The 24,170-nt window shown below is 44.8% G+C and overlaps 1 protein-coding gene across 2 annotated transcripts in view; it reads right to left on the bottom strand.

The window, feature by feature from the left end:
* Positions 1–17,583, bottom strand: part of CPO (carboxypeptidase O) — a 34,091-nt gene extending 16,508 nt beyond the window's left edge. The window contains exons 1-4 of one of the 2 annotated variants that reach the window (XR_012802651.1): positions 17,289–17,582; positions 13,637–13,723; positions 3,985–4,060; positions 2,319–2,443 (exon numbers count right to left, since the gene is read on the bottom strand). Coding sequence is in view for 1 of the 2 variants with exons in the window: in XM_075608524.1 (XP_075464639.1) it covers positions 2,319–2,443; positions 3,985–4,060; positions 13,637–13,723; positions 17,289–17,392 (392 nt within the window). In the remaining variant the exon portion in view is untranslated. Of the gene's footprint in view, positions 1–2,318; positions 2,444–3,984; positions 4,061–13,636; positions 13,724–17,288 lie in introns of both variants that reach the window. The other variant, XM_075608524.1, reaches the window with a different exon arrangement.
* Between the last annotated feature and the right edge of the window lie 6,587 nt (positions 17,584–24,170).

Raw genomic sequence — 24,170 nt, 5'->3', positions numbered from 1 at the left:
AGGTAAAGGCGCGTGTCACTTCACGCGCACGGTAGGGCACACTCTCACACCATGTATGCGGCTTTACCTTCTCCTTCGCACCGTTCTTCCCTTCTGTAGCATGATGGCGTCACATGGTAACGCGTTGCCATGACAGCGTGACGTCGCATAGCGTCACGTTGTCATGGAGACAAGGCATCACGTTGTGGTGTCATTTGATGCTACGACAGCAGGAGGAGAAAGGCGGCGCTGCAGGAGGCGGCCCCGGGTAAGTGCCTATGGACGGCAACATTTTAAAATTTGAAACTGTGTGAGTTATAACAGTGACTTCCAACCATTTCTTATATTGGTACCACTAATCTTCCCAGTGTGGTTTGAGGAGTCAGGAGCTCATACCCGTCGGAGTAACAAATGTTGCAACAGTTACGAAGTTGGGTTGACAAAGAACAAGATAAGGTCGATTTGAGAAAACTGCAATTTAACCAAACTATTTTTCTATCAATCATTTTATAAACTACAGGGGGAATTTGTTAGTGATCAAGGAGAAAAGGCAAAGAAAACGTTTACGCTGGATTGAGGCTTTAAAATGCAAAGCATCGTTTCCTCTCCAAAATACAGTTCATAAAAAGGAATAAAGCACCTAGGAATGAGCTTTCATATACACATAATGACTCCTCAGTCGGCTGTACAAGTCCTCCCCTGCTCTCACGCTACACATACATAAGTACCTACAGCACCACTTTATACACAAGGCAATTCCCACAGTGCATGTTAGTTTTGAATTGCTTTATTACCTCCACTAATACGAGAGGCAGCGTCTCCTCAGCATCAGTTATTGTAATGCAGTTAAAGATCTGACAAGCAAATTGAGACTGATGAAATAAATGTTTATATCTACCAGATAAAGCTGCGGCTTTTGGAACCTACTCAACGCTTTACAAATTAACCTCTTTGGTACAAGAGTGGCTAGTACCACATCGCTTTGCTAGTCCGTCGCAAGCCCTTCTTGCACCAGAGGGGGCTAATTGCATGCCAATTTTTTTTTTATTTACACATTAATTCTGCTCATAAATGCCACACGGAAATGGAATAGTAGAAATGTATTATTATTAAAATGAGCAGTGCTTGTTAAAGGGAAAATGCTTCATCTAACATAAGTGGTCCCTTGATACTACATGTAATGTGCATAGCGAAATATTGCCAAATTCAAATAAGGCCCGAACCCACCTCTCAGCTCTCCTTTTAAATGAGGATGTCTTGTTCATTCACATAAATCTTTGCTAACTCATGTGCCTCCTCCTTCTTTATCTGGAGCTGCTCAACTAGAAATAATTTTATTTCATGGACTCTCTCTCCTAAACATGTCGTTTGTGTAAAACGTCCATCGTTTGGGATGTCAAATGTTAAGAGCTAAATTACCCTATTGTAGTGTAATGGATAATTATATATGGAAAACTGTAACTAGTGCAGAATGCCCTATGGAATCCTCTGAATGTGTGTATATATGTAAATTGAAATTGATCCAGTCAGGTTATCAGCACTTTACATAGGTAATGAATAGGATATAACACAGAGTAATATAATATAGAACTGGGATAAGTGCACTAAATAATAAAAAGTTTAGAATCTAAGTAGCATTTGGAAGACTTACAGCGACAGAAGCAATACATATACTGTAAGTGCGTGGTGAAGGGTAATTAGGTGCGTATTGAGAGGCGAGTGATACATCTTGGAGTTATTGCAATGCTTTATTAGGATCGAGAATGTAGTGGGATACCTTTAATTGGACCAACACATTATGTTACAAGCTTTCAAAACTCTCAGGGTTCTTCATCAGGATTTTGTTTTTCTATAGGTCTTGAAGGTTGAGAAAGATGGAGCTTGGCAGAAAGTAAAGGGAATAGCCTTCCCCAGAACTCTATGAAAGAACCAATGTAACTTTGTGTAATATTGTGTGAAGTTCTGTCATGAGGGGACAGGCTTGTGCAGTTTCTGTATCTATCCACCACGTGGCAACCACTCACCCATATGGAAAATTGATCAATCAATTGCTCAAATGTTCTACTTTGTACTCTGATATGTTGTATTATCAGTGGCATAGGCTGATAATGCACACTTACAGATGCACACTAACCCTCCAAGACAAAAGGCACAGAGAAAAGTAGGCTACATACTGGATTTTAGGGGCAACTCAAGTACATTGATACATTTCTTACACCAAGCTGGTGCTGTACTTGATAAGCACAATCTCCACTTGCATGGTTGATATTCAACTTCATGTAAGCCAAAGTGTGAAAGTGTAGAATTAAAACTTTTAAAATGCACATCCGTTCACCTACTCAAAAGTTAGTGAACAGTGAAGCAGGTTCTCTTTCATGGGCTGGAGAGCAGTGGATGGAATCCTGACATACACCACAGTCATGACATGGATATATTCTGGCTGTAGAGGCTTCCATAGATCCAGCTGGTAAAAAAAAAGACATCCTAGTTCACAGTGAATGAAAATAAAGGCCTTGAGCTAATTGGAATTCATAGCATAAGAAACACTTTACAATTCTGTTTTACTTGGATAATTCATTATTATTTATTTGTTAAGCTCCAACATATTCCGCAGCACGGTACAGTAGGGGTACAGGGTGACAGCAATGACATAAACAGAATGGCATACAAGTAAGGACAGCAAGTACAAACAGATCCAGAAGGTACAGAGGGCCCTGCTCATGAGAGCTTATAAACTAGAGAGAATAAGGGGCAATGTTGAAACAAAAGGTAAAGTGGCTGCTTGTTGTGTGATGGAATATGCATCAGGATGGAGTGTGGTCCAGCTGCACAGCTGGATCTATTAAGGTTTGGGGCTGTAGATGTTAGGGGGATGTTAGATAGCATGGAGTTTGGTCCAGTCGCACAGCTGGTGCCAATAGGGTTGGGGGTTATGTTAGGGGTTTTCAGATAGGCTTCATTAAAAAGGTGAGTTTTCAGAGAGTTTTTGAATGTCTGAAAGCTGGGGAAGAGTCTGATGGTGCGTGGTAGGGAATTCCAGAGAGAGGTGGGAAGCACAGGAGAAGGCTTGTAGGTGGGAGTGAGAGGAGGTAATAAGGCATTAGGAGAGGCGGATATTGTGGGTAGAACAGAGCTATATTTAGGGATGAGGGCTGAGATGTAAGGGGGGGGCAGTGTCGTTGAGAGCTTTGCAAGTGAGAAGTAGGCTTTAAAATTTAATTCTAGAGGATATGGGAAGCCAGTGTAGGGATTTGCATAGTGGAGCAGCAGAAGTTGAGCGGTGAGTGAGGAAAATTAGTCTGGTAGCAGCATTTTGGATGGACATGTTGGGACAGGCGAGTGAGGGGAATGCCAACTAGTCAAGGCAGGACAGGATAAGTGAGTGAGATAAGATTTTAGTTGTGTCAGTGTGAGAAAAAAGTATATCCTAGCAATATTTCGGAGGTGGGGTGGCAGGATTTAGTGAGGGCTTGAATGTGAGGAATGAAGTAGAGGGCAAAGTCAGAGATGACCCCTAGGCAGCAGGATAGGTGTGTCGATAAGATTCTGGTATTATTGACAATGAAGGAGAGTTTGGGTGTAGGGGTGACAATGGAAGAGGGAACATTTATTCATTCTGTTTTGGACATGTTAAGCTTCAGGTAACGGTGGGACAGGCAGGAGGGGATTGGGGATAGACAGCCAGTAATACGGGACAAGAGAGAAAGGAGAGGTCAGAGGAGGAGACGTAGATTTGGGTGTTATCAGCAGAGAGATGATACTGAAAGCCAAAAGATTGTGTTAGTCGGATTCAGATGGTTTTCTGCAAGAATAGTTATATACTTGTGGGTAACTAAATCTCTATCCAGGTATGGTGTTAACAAAATCAGCATGAAACCTGCAGTTTTGTTTTCAAAATCAAGACTACTTGCAAGCACATGTCTAGTACACAGAGGCTTCTCACTGTTGACACAGAAATCCATACATGGGGTCATTTGATTATGCTGCTGTTTTGTAACTACTCACCAACCAGGATTTACACAAGTCCTGCAAGCACTGAACTTGTTCCATATTCTGTGGGGCAACTCGTAACACTTGGTCCCTGAAAAATAAGATCCACATGAGTAAAAATGGTAAACTCACAGGAGGATATTGGGGATTATGGAGTAAGCGGACAATATTTGCTTGTATATAAATATAAAGCTATGGCGGCAAACACGTCAGAGGTTCCGTATTTGCTCTTTTTTTAGGCTTGTTGCCTCAATCCATCTTTTTGCTATTTTTTGATACATTTTGCCTCCAGTTCTCCGCATTGTTGCGGTGCTCTCTTCTCCCCTTATTGTTTGCTGCATACAGTATCACCTGGACAAATCTTTTTATAGTACATCGAAAATGAAATATTTTAGACTGGATGAAAAGAATTTACTCTTTTACATTAATAAACAGGGGATAGAAGGGTTCAAACTGTGGTGGGTAGTAATATGGTGAATAATGGAAGCGTTTTTTTCACTGTGAAAGAGGAATGCCAGAGGTTGCTGTACTAAAGCTGAAAGGTGGGAGGCTCAGGGAAGCATGAGATAGGACTTCTAGTACTAGATGGCTATTGGATGCTTGGAGTAGTGTTTTAGCAGAGGTGGTGGGAGGGTTACAGTAGAGGAATTCCAACAATCTACGGAAAGACAGATAAATAATGATGAGTAAAAGAATGATGAGAACTTTTCACTGTACAGATAGCTGCAGTGGAAACACTGTATGTTGAGCGATTATGGAGTAAAGCAGGTTTGTCCGACCTGTCTGAGATGTGTATGTGCTCATAAGTGTTATTTATCATTGGGACAGACAGACACACAATAAGCAAAAGGAGAAACTTAATGATAATGTCACTGTGTGAACCTGGTTCATATTCCAGTGCCATCTCTCCATGTGACTTATTGTAGGGCAAGTCCCTTTAACTTGCTGTGCCTCAGGCACCAAAATTATATGGTAAGCTCTTCTGGACAGGGACATCTGTGCCTGTAAAATTCTATATGTAGCATGTACTGTGCCAGCATATAATGCCAGCATATAATGTGCTATGTAAGAAATTATATCCCATTTCAATGTCATTGCACATTCCTGAGATTGCTCTCCATTCACAATAGAAAACAAATACACAAACCCTGCGCGCCTCCCAAATTGGAGTGCAAATTATTAGTGAGATTCTACGTTTTGAACGTAAGTCTTATAACAAAAGAGTCCTTTAGTTGCATGTTTTGATCAAAAAATTATCACGCCTGCTAAACACATCAAGGTAAACTCCATTTTAGCAGGTACCTACACTAAATGCATTTTAATTCTTATTATGAACTAAACAAAGTTAAATAACTGAAAGTGCTTAAAGGGTTAAATGAATGAAGGAATGAAGTATGTATATCATCTGTGATTCAGTGCAATTCAACCCTGAAATAAAATGCCCTTAGCAGCACAAGGAAAAATTGTGAGTGCACAAGTTCTTTAGTGGAAAGTATAATACCCATATAACAGAATGTATCAGTTACACTATATAATTCAATACCCTTATGGCATATCCAGCTAGGGAAAGAGAACTGGCCATATACTGTATTTGTTTTCCACAAATATCTGGCTAAAGCTCTTTTAATAACTGCATACCCCATTAAGGTATAGAAAGTTAATGCTGCTGATACATTCCATTCAGGGCCGATCCAACCACTAGGCGATTTAGGCGATCGCCTCAGATGGCACATTTTGTGGGGGCAGAGGGAGCTGAGGAGGACAATGACAGGCAAAGAAGGACAGTGGGTGGTGGGAGCGAAGCAGGGCAGAACCGAGGAGGATAGCCAAGGAGGAGCATGCCGCAGGGGTCTAACCCGGAAGAGGTGTCTGCCGCTTTTCCAGCACAGCTCCTCCCCTGCTCCATGTCAACACCGCCACCAGCCAGGTAGGCATTTCAATTGAGTGGGGGACTAAGACAATGAGGTGGGGGGGAGAGAATGAGGAGTGGAATGAGAGAATGAGCAGGGGGCAGTGAAAGAATGAGGAGGGGGAATTGAGAGAATAAAGTTGAGGGGGGGGTGAGAGAATAAGGAGGGGGAATGAGAATGAGGAGTGGGGGTGAGAATAAGGAGGGGGAGTGAGAATGAGGAGGAGGGGGAGTGTGAGAATGAGGAGGAGTGGGGGTGAGAATAAGGAGGGGGAGTGTGAGAATGAGGAGGAGTGGGGGTGAGAATAAGTAGGGGGAGTGTGAGAATGAGGAGAGGTGGGGTGAGAGAATGGGGGAGAGTGAGAATTAGGTGGAGGGAGTGAGAGAATGAGGAGAGGGAGTTTGAGAATGAGGAGGGGGAGTGAGAGAATGATGAGTGGAAGAGTAATAGAGAGAATAAGGAGGAGAGACAGAGAGAATAGTAGTATATCCTTTAAAAAATAGCGCCTAGGCTAGAGCATTGCATACCCTAGCACTGGCCCTGATTCCATTTTAGGGGTAGGTTTCAGCGCACCTATTTCTGTTTTGCTAAATAGTTGGGGGGTTGTGGTATCTGGCCCCTCCCTTTAGGTATTTAGCTTGTTGCCAATTCTCCTATTAGCAAATAGGTATAAAACACCTCTACAATGGGATGTTCACTCAATATTGAAGAAGGTGGTGGTGGGTGTCTGACAGCCAAATAAGAGAAGTGTGTACATATACTGTACTGCATATACATACATAGTATATGTATGTGTGTGTATATATATATATATATATATATATATATATATATATATATATATATATATATATATATATATATATATATAAAATTGTAATATATATTTTATTGTAACCCCACAGGTATTTAAGGAGGAGGAACTATTTCAGAAAGTTAGGTTCCAGGAGGACATGAGGAGATGAACCTCATGGATAGTAGACAAGTAATGTTTCTGAAGTAATAGTAAATACCAGACCCCCCCTGTTTATTATGTTGTTGATAAGGACAGTAACCGTTAAGCTAGGATCCTCAAAAGAAGGAAAGGAGTCCTGAATAAGCAATTCAAAGGAATACGGCACAGCATAGAGGGTCCTCATGAAAGAGGGTGCCGGTGGACGAGCTCTAACCGCTTATCGGCGATAATATTCCTCATCACTCTGTATGGAAGCAGCCATTCCCAAACAGACAAAAGGTATTGGGTCAAGTAAGAAGAGACTCGCCAGGACTCTTGTAGGGGCCAATAGTAATTGGATTAATACTGATGACGGCTCCCGAATCAACAAAGGGGGTCGGGTCCCACACTTACTCAGAGCAATGAAGTCAAAGTAGTCTCATTTGAGTGTTAAGAGTGAGTACTGATGGAAGAACCGTATTCATGTCTGCCTATTATAAACTACAGTACAACATTGATAACATGTGTGGGCGGTCTGTCCATGGGGACATGAATAAATGACAGTTGTACTACAAAAGTTACTATTCTACAACCTCCCTATACCATCGCTAAGCCGTCTGAAAGCAGCCCCTGAGTCAAGGTAACCCATGTGGAGTAGCCATATACATAACACACCGATGTAATCTCCCTAGAAGCTGGGCAGGGAGGTTACATTATTATCACTAATACTTTTCACTAAGGAACTTGTGCACTCACAATGTTTCCTTCATAATGCTAAGGGAACCTTGTTTCTGGCTTTTGCCAGTGTATAATTGCCCTGTATCATAGATAGCATTATGCTTCATTCATTTAACCCTTTGGGCACTTTCACATTTTTCACTATGTTTAGTTCACAAGACAATAAGAAATAACATGCATTAGGTACCTGCTAAAGTGGCGTTTACCTTGAATGGTGTAGCACAGGGGGTCTTGAGGAGTGGAGTTGAGAGCCCCTGGGTTTAACAGGTTTAATAAAAAATGTTGCTGATGAAATCCGTCTATACAGCCATGTACTTTGCACAGAGAATTTTCCTATTCTCCGCCCACATTTTCAGTGCATTTACATTTTTCTGTCATTGACATTTGCAGTTTAGAATCAGAAAGAGAGTAAAGCAAAAGCCTGATCAGGGAATCCTCTGTCTGTCTCTCTGTTAGACGCTGATGGTAACGAATACTTTCTGAATACATTTATGCTCTGCCCATTTCCTAGCTCGAATGACCTTGAGAATTTCTGTGTAGTGTCTTTTCATCTCTTCTCACATCTTACATTCGCAGACCCGCTAATCTCTGCCCAGGTCGATAGAAAAATAAAAAGAGAAGACTCCTTAACCCTCTAAGGGAACAATTAATATGCTTATTCTGCACAAGAAGCTTAGCACTAAATCTGAGGTTTACTCCAAAGAGAATATGGTTTCAGTGATCGCTACAAATTAGAGACTTTATTATAGCATTGGTAGACAGAGTCACTAAAATACAGGAGAATAAATTTTTACAACATAATTGCAGTTCAACCCCTTTACTCCTAGAGGGGCCTGCAATTAATTGGCCCCTCTGGTAATTAACAGGCTAAAGGTACATTCAAATGTATGTGCTTATCCAAAAAAGGGATACGGTTAGGGATCAAAGTATTATTAGAAAAAAGGAGTGGTACCGCACATGTATGTACTGGAACGCACAATCCTTTTTAAAGTGGCAATCCTGCCCAATATATATGTATATAATATTTGAATACTTGTATTCTATCGGCATATACAAGAAACATTCTGCTCAATCTACAATTGCTTGTTTGGTTTAACATGCACCATTTTAAGATTAGGGGGAAACACACACGAACCGTAAGCATAACAGAATGAGGGGGGGACGGACAGAAATAAAAGGGGGATGGAGGGTGGAAGTCGACTGGGCGGAAAACAGCAAATGTACACCTGGTGTCAAATCTCATACATTTGTGGTAAACAGTGGGGCAATATGTTCATCTTGACAGCATTTATATGTCCTACCCACAATATTGGAATCTCAATCCAGGCCTTCATATCCCTAGCAATTGCCTTAAACAGGGTAGGGTATTTGGCTTCATACAAATTGGAATATTCCTTGGTAATCTTGACTCCCAAGTATTTCATGCTCTGTTTATTCTTTTTTTTTTTTTTTTAACAAGATTTCAACCGGGGGTTGCACTCTATCTTCCGTTTCCAAGACACTTACAGTTTTAGGCGCCGTTGCAGTTACTTATTGGCCGGCAGTTGAGTGGCCATTTTGTTTCCCCAGGATGGGAGTAGAACACTGCCACCTAAAACGAAGTATTTATGGAACCGGGGATCCACAAAACTAAAAACAGCATGGCTCAGATCTAGTGAACCACCTAGTTCAAATTCTGTTGTGTTTTTTTTTTTTAAATAGAGCATTGCTGCTTTAACAAAAGGGAAGGTCTCTCTGACACTATTTCTAAGTTTTCTATGGTATATTTATTGTATAAGAAAAGTTTGAAAGTTTTGCAGAATGTTATCTCCATCCCTCTATACCTTTGTGGGGTATATATATGCTTCCTTCCCTAAATGCTGCTACAGTACACATAAAGACGAGACCTTTGAGGGTTTGAAAGCTCTATACATTATCATTTATTATAGGCCACATGTACTGTATTCTTTTTTCATAAATAATATACAGATGTAGCGTGATCCACGTTCCCCCTGCGCATCACTTTGAGTAGGTGGACGTGATCGCGGCCAAGCACGAACACGGCCCAGCGCAGAGTGAATTTCCCAGAAGGATTAACGGAGTGAGGGTCCCTGCTTCTGAATGAGACTCCTGCTGCATTAATCCAACCGGGCGATTCCCCCAACTGTGTCTCTCCGCACAGCTCCTTCAGCCGATCTCACTATTTTTATTGTTATTTTCATAGGTTTGAAGCAGGGGGTCTGTGGAGCTGAACTGCATTAATTTCAGGTCTGGCAACCTCCTGCTTCCCGAGGTACAGGCCTTATTATGGGACGTACAGGTCGTACAGGATGCATGTTTACATTTTCCAAGTCATGGCCCATGTGACACGAGAGAATTAAACTTGCAGGACATTCCAGCACCCGATACGGAGGCCTATACATCAGGAAGCAGGGGGTCCCCAGACCTGAAAGTCATGCAGTTCAGCTTCGGAGATCCCCTGCTTCAATCATACTGTATGTACTTAAAATAAAAGCAGAGCTTCATTACATTAGTAGCTAACCGCTATGGTAATGAAGGGGTTAACCATCCCATTACCACCACCCCCCCCCCCCGGAGGCCTAACCACCCTCACTGGGGGAAACTACCCTCGTCACTCACCGCCCTTCCCCCCCCCTCCCCCCACACCACACACAGTAATGGACAAAAGATCTATTAGCCAGATGTGGCTAATAGCGCTTTTACCCATTCAAAAGCAATCAATAGCCACCCTATAGTAAATAAAAGTAGTACTTACCATGCCAGGATGAAGGCCAACCCTGTCCTCCTCCAAAGTGGCACCAACATTTAAAACACTTTAATTAACTTAGCAGGTAGTAACCGCTATGGTAATTATGGGATTAACCCCTCCCCGTGCCCAGTCGGGAGGCCTAACCACCCTCCATGAAGCAACTACCCCCATCATCCACCTATCCCCCATTGAGGATATAGATTACCACTGTGACAATCAATGGATTTGATGGCTATTTCATTTTATTGTAATGCATACTATATTTTATTGTATTTTGTAATGTGTATTTTTTAAGCTTCAAAAATGGGCAAAAGTGTTATTAGCCAGATCTGGCTATTAGATCTTTTGCCCATTACTGTGTGTGGTGGGGAGTTGGCGAAGGAGGCAGTAGCCCCTTGGGAATGTGGGGGGGGGGTTACGGGAGGGTTAATCTCTTCATTTCCATAGCGGTCAGCCACTAAGGTAGTGAAGCTCTGCTTTTATTTAATTTTTTATTTGTAGTACATACAGTCGGATTGAAGTAGGGGTTCTCCGGAGCTCAACCGCATTACTTTCAGGTTCGAAGACCCTGTACTGAATGTACTACAAATAAAAACTGAATTTTACATTTTAAAGAGCTGTGCGGGGAGATACGGAGAGAGGGACCGCTTCTCTCTGTGCGGGGAGATACGGAGAGAGGGACCGCTTCTCTCTGTGCGGGGAGATACGGAGAGAGGGACCGCTTCTCTCTGTGCGGGGAGATACGGAGAGGGGGACCGCTTCTCTCTGTGCGGGGAGATACGGAGAGAGGGACCGCTTCTCTCTGTGCGGGGAGATACGGAGAGAGGGACCGCTTCTCTCTGTGCGGGGAGATACGGAGAGAGGGACCGCTTCTCTCTGTGCGGGGAGATACGGAGAGAGGGACCGCTTCTCTCTGTGCGGGGAGATACGGAGAGAGGGACCGCTTCTCTCTGTGCGGGGAGATACGGAGAGGGGGACCGCTTCTCTCTGTGCGGGGAGATACGGAGAGAGGGACCGCTTCTCTCTGTGCGGGGAGATACGGAGAGAGGGACCGCTTCTCTCTGTGCGGGGAGATACGGAGAGAGGGACCGCTTCTCTCTGTGCGGGGAGATACGGAGAGAGGGACCGCTTCTCTCTGTGCGGGGAGATACGGAGAGAGGGACCGCTTCTCTCCGCGCGGGGAGATACGGAGAGGGGGACCGCTTCTCTCTGTGCGGGGAGATACGGAGAGGGGGACCGCTTCTCTCTGTGCGGGGAGATACGGAGAGGGGGACCGCTTCTCTCTGTGCGGGGAGATACGGAGAGGGGGACCGCTTCTCTCTGTGCGGGGAGATACGGAGAGAGGGACCGCTTCTCTCTGTGCGGGGAGATACGGAGAGAGGGACCGCTTCTCTCTGTGCGGGGAGACACGGAGAGGGGGACCGCTTCTCTCTGTGCGGGGAGATACGGAGAGAGGGACCGCTTCTCTCTGTGCGGGGAGATACGGAGAGAGGGACCGCTTCTCTCCGCGCGGGGAGATACGGAGAGAGGGACCGCTTCTCTCCGCGCGGGGAGATACGGAGAGAGGGACCGCTTCTCTCCGCGCGGGGAGATACGGAGAGAGGGACCGCTTCTCTCCGCGCGGGGAGATACGGAGAGAGGGACCGCTTCTCTCCGCGCGGGGAGATACGGAGAGAGGGACCGCTTCTCTCCGTGCGGGGAGATACGGAGAGAGGGACCGCTTCTCTCCGCGCGGGGAGATACAGAGAGAGGGACCGCTTCTCTCCGTGCGGGGAGATACGGAGAGAGGGACCGCTTCTCTCCGTGCGGGGAGATACAGAGAGAGGGACCGCTTCTCTCCGTGCGGGGAGATACGGAGAGAGGGACCGCTTCTCTCCGTGCGGGGAGATACGGAGCGAGGGACCGCTTCTCTCTGTGCGGGGAGATACGGAGAGAGGGACCGCTTCTCTCTGTGCAGCTCTTCCAGACTGGTGGCGGCCTGGTAGGATTAACGCAGGGAGTCCCACTCAGAGGCAGGGAACCCCGGTGCGTTAATCCCTTCAGGGCAACCGGTGTACTGGGTTTTGGGCGTGGGGAAGCCGCGATCGGGCCACTGTCAAGCTCCGTTCAGCGGCAATTTCCTTGCGCCCAAAACGAACTTTAATAACACTGCATGTACAGTCATATTGATTTTTATAAACATGATATGCCACATTTTCTTGAACTTTTTCCCTTTTTTTAAAACTCTTCTACATTTTCTTTTGTGCTTTTACTGTACTTGTTGATAAAAATGCAGATACACGCGCACACAGACGCACACAGCAGCCCGCCCCCCCCCCTCCTTCTACACCTGAAAATTAGCCAATCAGATTTGAGAAGTGACGGGATTATCAGAGGCTTCGCCTCGGGTCTTCAACTCTCCCAGCCCGGGCATTATTGGCCAGTGATGCCCTGTTGTTCTGTGATTATTACGTAAATCTATGAAGAACATACCAACTAACTCCAGGTCCACAGCGTGATAATATTCCAGGCTACTCCCAAACCTTACTGTATGATATCAAAGTTACTAACAGACCAGCAAATGGGAACACAAAACCAGGAGTGGATCATTTCCACGGTTGACCTGGAGTAGTTGGCGTGTGTGAATTGACAGGAAAGATTACTGTACACTGTTACTTTGGTTCCTATCTCCAAATGGGTCTGATGTTGCAGGACTAATGGAGCAATGGGAGGAGGTTACTTTACACATACGTGATAATGGGAGGTATCATGTATCAATACTTGTGTATCTTTTTATTTAAATCGACTGTGTACATCAGGATTGAGGATACAGTACATCTGTGCCAAATCTGTAAAGACTGAAATATGTTTCTTAAATTAGACTGATAACTCCATTATTGGTGGCTTTAAAAAGTCATGGTACTATGCCCGATGACAAGAAATGCGAAATCTATTCAACAATGGGGCAACGTTTTGTGGACTTTAATTTAGAAAGAATTCTTTAATATTTCTATCGTAAAAACAGAAAGTCTTTCCAAAATAAATGTGCCTTTCTTTCCAAAGACAGCAGATTTGTGCAGTTAAACATTTTTTACAGTACCCTGGGTTTGTAAATTAAAAGGTAGTGGTAGTCTGATTGCAGTATGCTCTTGTAGCATCATACTGTAACCACTAAAAATACAGGGATTTATGACTACAGAAACAGTGACAGAAATCCCTATTGTGTTATACAAGGCATCATGTACTGTAGAACATATTAATGTGTGTGTTCTGCAGCATTTCAGTGCATGCCATGCAACACAGTCTATTTCTAGCTTCCCATTTGACATACTGTTATATTTGTGACTAAATCCTTACCCATCATACTGCTTCCTCCAGCAAAGCACCTGTGCGGTGAGAATTCCCAGGATCCCGATATTCCAGAGCAGAAGATGCATCTTGTTGCTGCACATACATACAAGTCGGTTACAGACTGGAGGAAGCACTGTGTGAGGACTTTACCAGTGTGAATAGAGTTTATATACTGTACAGCTGAATTAATAACCCACTGTTATCCACAACTGAGTAACTAATGATACTTCTCACTCAAAGTCACATGATCCCAATCCTCGCCCCATTGTGGCACTAAAATAGTTAAACATGTCACTGTCCTTGGTTCATTTTGGTCCTAGGAGGGACTGCATACTTAACGAGCACTGCTTACAACCTTAATAGGATTGAACATTTGCAGAGGCTGTTACGAGGGTTGAGCTTTAGCAAATCAAAACGCTTGGGCTAGCTTATACTATAACAATAGGCATTCACTTCTCATTGGTGGTATTGTACAGTAGAAGCTGAAGGTCCCTGTGACATGTCAGGCTGCAATTGTATACTCCCATCATTGGCAGCAAACTCACAACAACTGCAGCTATCAGCACCGGTCAAAATGCCTAAAAAAAAAATATGTTATGCTACATTTAAAAGCAGGGCATTGTAATCCAGATAAAGAAGGGGGTATAATTATCAGTTCTTAATTTTGAAATAGTTTATGTAACAAGAAAAGGAGAGGTCCTTTAAAAGAGCAATTAGTGCGCTTTATTTATTATTTTTAACATAAGGTTGAAGCAGGGGGTCTCCGGAGCTGAACCCCATTCATTTCAGCTCCGATGACCCCTTGCTTCCGAGATAAACACCTCCAAAGGGGGCACCGGTATCTCAGCAACGTTTAAACCTGCCGCGTCACGCGGGCCATAGGAAGCCACACCTGATGACGTCACGGCTTCCTATTGGCCACGGGAGCTTTGAAAAGCGACCATTACGTGATCCCTGCTAGCCAAACGGAGCGGCTACCGTCACCTACTAAGGAGGTGAGTATCTCAGGAAACGGGGGGTCCCCGGAAGTGAAATTAATGGGGTTCAGCCCTGGGAGATGACCAGCTAAAAATAAGAAATATGTGCAAAAAAAAATCGCATGCTTGTATTGCCCCTTTAATTAGTGTATAGGGTCTGTGGGAGTTACCTTGTAACAATATGTTTCACATACTGTACGGGTTTTCTAAAGCAGCAGTTCCCCCTCAAATTGATATTAAAAATAAATCATTCTTACCAGAACCAAAGGGGGCAGGGGGGCGGAGGATGTGAGGGGGAGGACTGAGTCACCTGTGCTGAAGCAGGGATATCCAGAAAACATGGCCTCTTGGTGGCCCTTGTTGACTGGAGTTGGCCTCCCCGCCTTACTACAAAAGAGGCAGCTCCCACAATATAATTCAAGCCCATTCAGTTGGAAGTACTGGAAACAGTTGGAAATAGAGCAAGGGGCTTGCGGAGAGATGTGAAATGGGGGGGTGGGTTCATAATGCCTGGGGGGCGAGCCGGGGTATAATCAGGGTCGACCACAGTGATAATGGGGGTTGCCAACAGAATTTCGTGGCCCGCGGACAAATTTAAAGAATGGTGCCCCCGAATGTTATGGCATAATTATATCTTATTCTGCTGTGTCTTGTCAGGTCTCTGTTTTCCCTGTAGTGTCTCTTACACCCTTCATGTCATTCCATCTTTTTCTCCTTGTTTGTCTTTTCTCCCCATCTCTCATATTTCCTTTCTTTAGCCCTCACGCATTTCACTCTTTTCCTGGCCCCAAAGTGTTTTTCTTCAATTTAATATGTCTTCCCTCCACCTCGTATCTCTTTCCTTCCATATCTTTCTCACCTCCCCCCTTGACTCTCTCTCCTTTTCCTATACATGTCCTTCTTTTTAACCTTTTGTCTCTCTCCTCTCCCCCTAGCATCTCTGTCTCTATCCTCCCCCCCCCCCCCCAGCATGTCTCGCCTCTTCAGCCCAGCTTGTCTTTCTCCCTCCTCTTCCCTCAGCCTGTCTGTCCTTTTACACCCTTCATGTCATCTCTTTTCCTTCTCCCCCTCGCAAGGTTTCTGGGCGGCCACTACCAGAAGCTACACCACCCGGCATCCCACCGCAAACCACTCCAGCGTCGCAGAAGCGGTGAGATCGCAGCTGGTAGCGTGGTTCTGTTTTTACTCATCCTATTGCCTAAAAGAGTGACCGTCCTGTAAGTGTGCACTCTGTTGGCTTGGATTGTTGTTTTATTAGATAAAGATTGTGCTCACATATTTGCATTATGGTGGTCTTCCTTACTCTTTCAAGATAACCTACACACACCACGTCATCTGTCTGAAGTGCCACAGATTGCGATTTACCTTTATTTACTGTGAGTATAAACAGAGATTTATTTTTTTGGACACGAGTTATTACATATTACACTATTGGTGTTTTTATTTAATTTTTTATATAACGACATTGACGTCCATTGCTCCCTCATCTTTCTGGTACCACTATAGAGGAGCCTACACAATTCTCACAACTAGAGATGGGCCAACTTGTCAAAATCCCATCTGCGGATTTTTCACGGATTTTCCAACAAAATCCCACCCACCGGCAAATTTGATGCAAACCCAATTTGGGCGGATTCTCTTCCATATCTCGGGGTCTGTAAGCTCGGGGCGGATACGAATTTTGGCAAACATTCTGCACCCCTGTACTCACAACTCAGTACTCAGCACTGCAGCAAAGACATACATCAGAAAGCTGTGTTATCAATGAGTAACATGTTTTCTGTATATTGTGATGACCGGATCTCATTTGTCACCAATCCGTGGAATCTCCCCAATGTATACAAGAATACAGGCTTTTTATTTGCATAAGCTGGCAGAAATTGCGGAGTGTGGCACCTGCTCAAATATAAGTGCTTTTTTTTAAACTATCATTTGTCCGACTTACTTCAAAGCGTGTGAGGGGAATTTAGCAAAATGGGATAGGGCTGATTTGTACATCGTTAGATATTACCTGCAACTTTGACGGTAGCAGCCCTAAAACCCCTGACGTATTCTTCTGTTGGGGTTATGGGACAGCGGGGCTCAGAAAGTAAAATGGACAAAAGGCTGTTTGCACAGAGTTTTTGCTGCTAGAGGTGTCCAGGTATTATCTGAAATCTCCATCTCAGCCCTGATCACTACAGCATTTGGAATCACAGCAGCATTTTTCTCCACGGTAGGTACAAACCTTTAAAAACCCTTTCAGCGCCAAAGAGGCCAGCAAGGTATTGCTTTGCAGTTTGCTGCCGGCCCTGATCGGTTAAAGGGTTACACTAGAGAGGTTATCAGTGTATTTAAATATACGTCATTATATAGGGCAATAGGTTCCTTTTACAAATGATGTTGTTGCCCCTAAAGGCACCCTAAGTGGGTTAAAGGGGACACAAATCTGAAGGGATAGCTCAGAGGTAATGACACTGCCTTTGCAGCAGCTGAATCCGGGCTCAAATCCCAGTGCCCGCTCTCCTTGCGACCTTGGGCAAGTCATTCAATCTCACTATGATGCAGGCACCATATTTAGATTGTAAGCTCTGCGGGGAAGGAACTCACTGTGCCTGCAAAATTCTAAGCATAGCGCCATATACACTGTCAGCACTAGATAAGCGGGGAAAAAATACTGTTATTAAATTCCAGACGTTTACCTGCTGAAGTTATTCCTTCTTCTCCACTTCTTGCCCAATCTGTTCTTTTCGGAGAAAGAATTCCCGAAACCCAGCTGGCCCCAATCTTCTGTGCTCGTCTCCATTTTGAAACGGTTACCCACGATGCTCGGGGAGCTGATGTCAGCACATCAGCAGGTTCCCTGGAGCGTGTTGCAACGAAGTCCATTACTGTGACGATTTGTAGACAGGTTTTTAAAAACAATAGTGACAGAATTAAACAAATGAATGGCGCGCATGGCTGGGTCCTTGGCTGTTCTGTTCTCAACAAAGGAAATGCACATATGGAGAAAGCCTCGCTTTAATTAATCCGTTGATCCCTTATTAAAGCTGCAGTTCCACTTAGCGCAGCCACATATGCTGAAGCTGCGAAGAAGGGGAATCTCTCCTCAACATCGTACATATATGTGACTACAAACTGAGCCAATAGGAAGGAGCAAGGAGGTATCTCATACGTATCAAAACCTGACATATGGTGTAACACCCCTATCCCACCCGGCTGCCAGAGATAGGGTGTACAGTAAATGTGAACACAGTTCTGAGTGCTGACAGGGGTTTACCTGCTCAATTGTAGTGTTAGCTCGGTCGTTACCTTCCCAGGGGTCTGTTAGTGAGTCCGTGCCACAGCTGTAGGGAAGGAGTTAACGAGGTAGATAGGCGCCAGGAACTTTTATCATGTTACTCTTTATTGAGAACAGCAGTCTTTCCATAATACATCAGGACAGGGTTTATCCAATGCCAGTGCAGTCTTCCTCATGCAATTTAGAGAATGATCCCCTCCCCTGATCTCTACATAAACCAGGGTTGGTAATTTCCCCAATCTCCCTCCCAATCTCTACTTAAACTGGGGGGATGAATTGAGGCTCCGTTTCTTGCTCCATGAACTGACACTCCTATTGGCACTATCTGGGGAACAGGTCCTTGTCTGATAAAACAAATAAAGGATGACTCTGCTGTCCTTAACCCCCCCCCCCTGCTCCCCCCAGGCCCTGCCTGACCTGGAGACCTCCTGATGGTAAGGATCTTACACTGGGTTATGGTCTGATCTCCGGATGAAAGGGCGGGTCCCCACCTTTTATATCCAGGGGGTGTGAACATTGTGCCCCAAGTAACTGGGCTGGTTTAGATGTTGCAGATAGTGAGGCTGCATGGCATGTGACAACTAGCAACTTTAAGAAGAAGCCAACAAAATAGTAACAAACAGATGCCTAAGGCAGCGGTCATGATGGGGGCGCTGCTGTGTGCGCACGCACTTTTGGGACTCTTACCTGATTTGCTATTGCAGTTCCTCCAGTGCCCGCGGTGCTGCGCGCGTCAACGCTGCTACATTTTGCCAAGACAAGTCAATTTGATATTTCGAGCTGCAGTTGCGTGGCGTCAGCCAATGAGGGCGAACCAGCATCGTGACGCGTCCGGGACACGTTCGCCACGACCCCAATCTCCTGCCGACATCGCTGGGGCTGCAGGAATGAGCGCACCCACACTGCCACCATGAGCTCGGCCTAACTCACATGTCTGAGCCTTGTGAAGATTTAACCATAGCACTGTCTGCAGCTACCAGGGCTGACATGCAGGGCAAGGGGAAGATTTTAGCTGGGTGCTACACTGGTTTCAATGTTTCAACAACACATTAAAGCAGCATTACGGCTTGACTTTTTTATTACAGGATTGAAGCAGGGGGTCTCCGGACCTGAACTGTGTTCATTTCAGCTCTGGGGCCCCTTCCAGCGAAACTTACCTCCGTAAGGGGTGCTGGTATCCCTGCAAAAAAATGTGTGCCTAATCTAATGGTGGTTTAAATGTCTCGAGTCACGCGGGCCAATAGGAAGCCATCATCTGGTGCATTGTATTTCTCTACAGGGGGTTTATTTACAAGGTTAAATCATACACCAACAGGCCCACCGTCCCTTTTAGTCAAACAAATCATAAAATAAACTCCTATTCCCTTTAGGGAAAACTAACTACACCGTAGCGTTTGCCCTTTCTAACGGCGCTGGCCAACTAAACTGGTTCCCAGCTTAAAACATGCCCTATCATATGCAGCAACACCGTCTTCAGTACATTAATATGTTACTTAGCCCTTTGTCAAGTGCCGATTTGGGTTCCAGGTAATTCCTTCTGGACCCTGCGAGAGTTCAGAGGATCCCTCTTCTATGTAAGTCCAATGTTAAGAAACGGACATCCCTGCTTCAGTACGGTCTCACGTCTTTCATTCTTCTTTCCTGGGATTCAAACCCAGGCAGTCCCAGCAGACTACGTGACCACCGTCTAAGGGACTGTGCCAGCCTCTTTGCTGGGGAGCACTTTCTCTCTCCCCCCTTTCTCTGGGCAAAGCCATCTCTCTCTGAGTAGTCACTTCCTGACTTTTAAAACTCCATGTGCATCAGGAGTCCAGCCTGCTCAATTAGTTTGCAGCTGCTGCTATCTTCTCTAGGGGAGATTAACTCTCTGTAGACTAGAAAGCACACTACTGCACTTTCCAGCCCCTAGAAACAGTGATTGCATCATATATATATATATATATATATATATATATATATATATATATATATATATATATATATATTCATTAATTAGAGGCTCAGGTAACTCAGAAAAAATGTGTTGCAGTAATTCCAATGCTTCAGTAAACAGGGATGAGTTGAAAAGTCGTAATTAGAAAATTCCTAATTTATGATTGGTTGTTAATGTGAAAAACTACTCTGGGAAATGGGGTATCACGATTGTTTCATTATTACTAATTTGTCCTACCCTGAAATCCCAAAGTACTTTAAAATTACGATTCAGAGGTTTCATGCAGCCACCCCCTGAACGGAATCCTAGCTCTTTGAAGTGATTGTCAGTCACTGCAGGGGAAGAACGCATTGTTCTTCCTAAATTAAAGGTGAGACACAAGGCTTAGCTATTTGCTTTGTTAACCCCATGAGTGGACCCCAGGCCTCCGTGCCTGCCAGGCGTTTTATTAACCCCATTCACTTCTAGCGTCACCTGCAACTCCTTGCTTCACATCTGGCGGTGAAAGGGTTACGTTTGGATTTGCTGGATTTTTGTTGTTTAAATTGGAAAAGCAGTTTTTAGCTAGTTTGTTACTTTTGCAGAATGGCAACAGTCACACGAGGAAGATTTAACTTGTGCCTTACTTGTATGAACAAATAGGCCCATATATACTAAGCAGTCTTCTGCCATAAGACAGCGCTGGAAGACGCTTCAGTCCATTCAAATTAATAGGATGTAAGGTGTCTTCTATAGCCGGATGGTGTGTTATGGCAAAAGAATGGACCAAAACATCCCGTGACATCAAATTGTTTCATAGAATAATTCTAGCTTTCTATGTTGCAGGTTGACAACTGCATTAGCTAATGTACTAAGGAGTGGAATCATATAAGCATCACAATAAATATCCTTGATCCACAGGGACGGTTTTATAACCATTAGATGGCACTAAGCTACTATGCTTCAACTTTCCAACAACTGGAAGCCGGGCTCAGAAGAACAAGGACCTTGAGATATTGTGCTTGGCTTCTTTTGTTAGACGGGTATTGCAATGATTGTCAGCAGACTGTAGGTTTTGTCCATATAACTTCGCCTGGGTCATGCAGGGCTGGCAGCTCTATGTAGGCCAGGTTTTGTACAGATGAGTAACCTGTAAACTGTATTTCTTTCATGTACAGTATGTAGACGTATAGAAATAAAACAAACTACTGTGTATACTGTACTGTACATACACACACAGATATATACACATTTTATATTCATCTATGTCACGCACCACGCAGGAATGAGAGCTCGAGTAAGATTTCTATACTGTACATCTTCAAATAAATAGAAAAAAACATTCTCATACAGTATCTATCAAGAGAAATGTATCTATATAATATATATATATATATATATATATATATATATATATATATATATATATATATACACACACACATACACACACTTAGTTAAGTTATGGTGGGTAAAAACAAGTGATAAAAATCCTCCACAGCAAACCCTTTAAGGTCGAAATGGCTGTCTGTGTGTGGGTTTGCTGGCTATGTATCTTAAGCCAAGCTGTGCTCAAAAGCTGTAAAATGCAGAAAGCATAAGCTTATAGGGGACCATGTTATATGGTTTTGAAGCAAAAGGGGGTACTGTGTGCTCATTTGCATGTAATTTCCCAGAATCCCTTGCTGCAGTGGAAGTGCTGTGTGCTGGGTGATAATGGTGAAAGGCGGGGTTGCAGACACGTCTAAGACATGCAAATGAGCATACAGTAATATTTCCATTTGATATATATAGAGATATATATAATACAAATATATATTCACTGCGCTTCTCCGTGTAGGGAGCATGCTGCTGGCGAATGGATTGGCCATACATATGTGAAAAACAGAAAGTGAATCCCTGCGCTTCTCCCATTATAATATATATAACTAGCTGATATACCCGGCGTTGCCCAGGCGTGGAAGGGCAGGGGGCATGGAGTGGAAGGGGGGGAGGGGCGTGGAAGGGCGGGGGGGCCAAAGGGCAGGGAGGGGCGGGGGGGCAAAGGGCAGGGAGGGGCGGGGGGGCAAAGGGCAGGGAGGGGCAGGGAGGGTAGGGGGGGCAAAGGGCAGGGGGAGTCAGAGACGCGTTAAATAACCCATTCCCCTGCGTTTACTCACCTTGCACACGGCTGCGCTCCTCTTCGTCCGGGTACCGGCCACCCTCCTCAACCTCGGGATCCTCAGCGGAGAGGCTGAGACGCTCCGGTGAGGAGGTGGTGTGCCTTTCGCGGGGAGAGGCCGAGACAGCCGGAGGAGCGCCCTCGGGGACGGGGAGCGGCCTGTGTGAGGGGAGAGCCGCACAGTGCGTGCACTGTGTGTGGGGGGGGGGGGGGAGCGGGTGGGGGTGAGGGAGAGCGCCGGGTGAGGGAGTGGCCTGTGGGTGGTGAGAGCTGTGGTGAGGTGAGAGTCCCCCGCTGTTTCCCGGGTGCTCGCTCCGCTCCCCCGCTGACTGTAGGGGGGGGGGGAGGAAAAAGCGCGGGAAACCGGGAGACCCGGGGAGAGGAGGAGGTGCGCGCGGGTCCCGATGAGCGGCGCGCACTGCGGCTGTGATGAGTTGGATTGCAGGCTGATGTTCGGGGAGGAAGCAGCGGAGGTAAGAGACCGGGAGATGTGCTGCTAACATTGTGAGCCCCACCCCCCGGGTTATACATGCTGCTAATGTATGTAACACCCCCCCCCAACCCCTATGTAAGTGTGTGTGTTGGACCTTTGGCCCGTCACTCCGCCTCAGGCCAATGAGAGGTGTGCGGGGGCGGGCGGGCCAAGGGAGCCATCTCATTGGCCTGAGGCGGAGTGACGGGCCAAAGCTCCAATGCGATTGCCGCTAGGGACAGAGGACACGCAGACAGGCATACAGTGCTTTCAGAAATATATAGTAGATAAATATAAGTAGTGAAAACTAAATCTATAAGACAAAGGAGACTTTTGGTTACATCCTTTGATCAAATAATGCCAAGCCTGCTAACCAACATCAAGGTAAGTCTCAATAACAGGTCCCTATGCTAAATGCATACAAATTGTATGTGAAATAAACCCTGAAGGGGTTAATATATTTAAGCATAAGTTTAATAACCTAGTGCAGGTAAAAACTGGTATATACCAGTGAAGAAAATGACATGTATGCAAGTGAAGTGAAAAGTGAATTACAGGGACCATACTGGGATATACCAGTTTTTACCTGTATATAACCCTGAAGAAGTCTGAGATAGACGAAACGCGTAGGGTATCCTTTATATATCACATTTATGTATTTGTTTGTGATTCATTGCATGTCCAAACTTTACAATACAAGTTTGTGAGAATTTTATTCGTCTCAAAGCTTTTTTTCTCTCCAATTACTACCGCTATACCACCTCCCTGAATTAAGTGAAGGTAGTTCCTCCCCCATACCGAGAGGTAATCCGGCATCTGGGGAACATTGGAGCTGAATAGTTACACCTGCGAACTTGCTGCTGACGCGTTGATGCAACACAGAGAGGCGGATAGCAGTGAGAGGTATTGGACGCACTGAGGAACTGTATCTGTCTGATCAGTGTCACGGATTCGATGTGCCTTTACCTGGTGTATACCTTGTGAGAAGTCCTTACAGATCGATACTGGGAGACAAACAAAGTGGAACAAGTGTACCTGCTGGAACGGGGTGAATCAACCTACCACTTAGCCCACAGACGGTGTGCCAAAAACCTGGGAGATTCCTGGGCAAGATCGAGTGTTACGCAACGCCCGGTTAAAACGCCGTAATAGGCATTTACTTCCACAGTCCGAGGTGACGGAGACCATTCTGTCCGCAGACCGGGGAAATCCCGGTGCAAGATTTACCTGGAGGCGCCCAGCAAGATACAAACTTCCACAGCACGAGGAGATCGGTCAAATGGTATCCAATGAGAAACTTTGAATTTATGTATCACACATGGACTTCAGGACTGTTAGCCAGAGGTATTTAACACTGGCATTTTTTGTGATACAAAGAGAAGGCACAGAGATACTACACGTTGCTATATAATACTGACTCTCTAAATTGTGATTATATTGTCTTTTTCATCCACATATTTTCCCTGTTCTGATATAGCATATAAGTGTTTATATTGTTCCACCATTCCATCTGCATTATATTTATTTACATTATCTTTGCCTAGTTCTCTCTTTATCAAAGTTGCACGTTAATAAATGATTTATTCTCACATGTAATAATAAATGATTAACTTTCAAACAATCTATACACACACACACACACACACACACATATATACACACACCCGTGCGCAGCATAGCCTGTCGCTCACAGCACGGACCCGTACACACAAAAAGTGTGCGTCACGTGCACGAGCGT

The sequence above is a fragment of the Ascaphus truei genome, chromosome 7 (assembly GCF_040206685.1).
Source record: "Ascaphus truei isolate aAscTru1 chromosome 7, aAscTru1.hap1, whole genome shotgun sequence".
NCBI lineage: Eukaryota > Metazoa > Chordata > Amphibia > Anura > Ascaphidae > Ascaphus > Ascaphus truei.
Note: the sequence above shows the minus strand (reverse complement) of the source record. Positions and strands in the feature narration are given on the sequence as shown.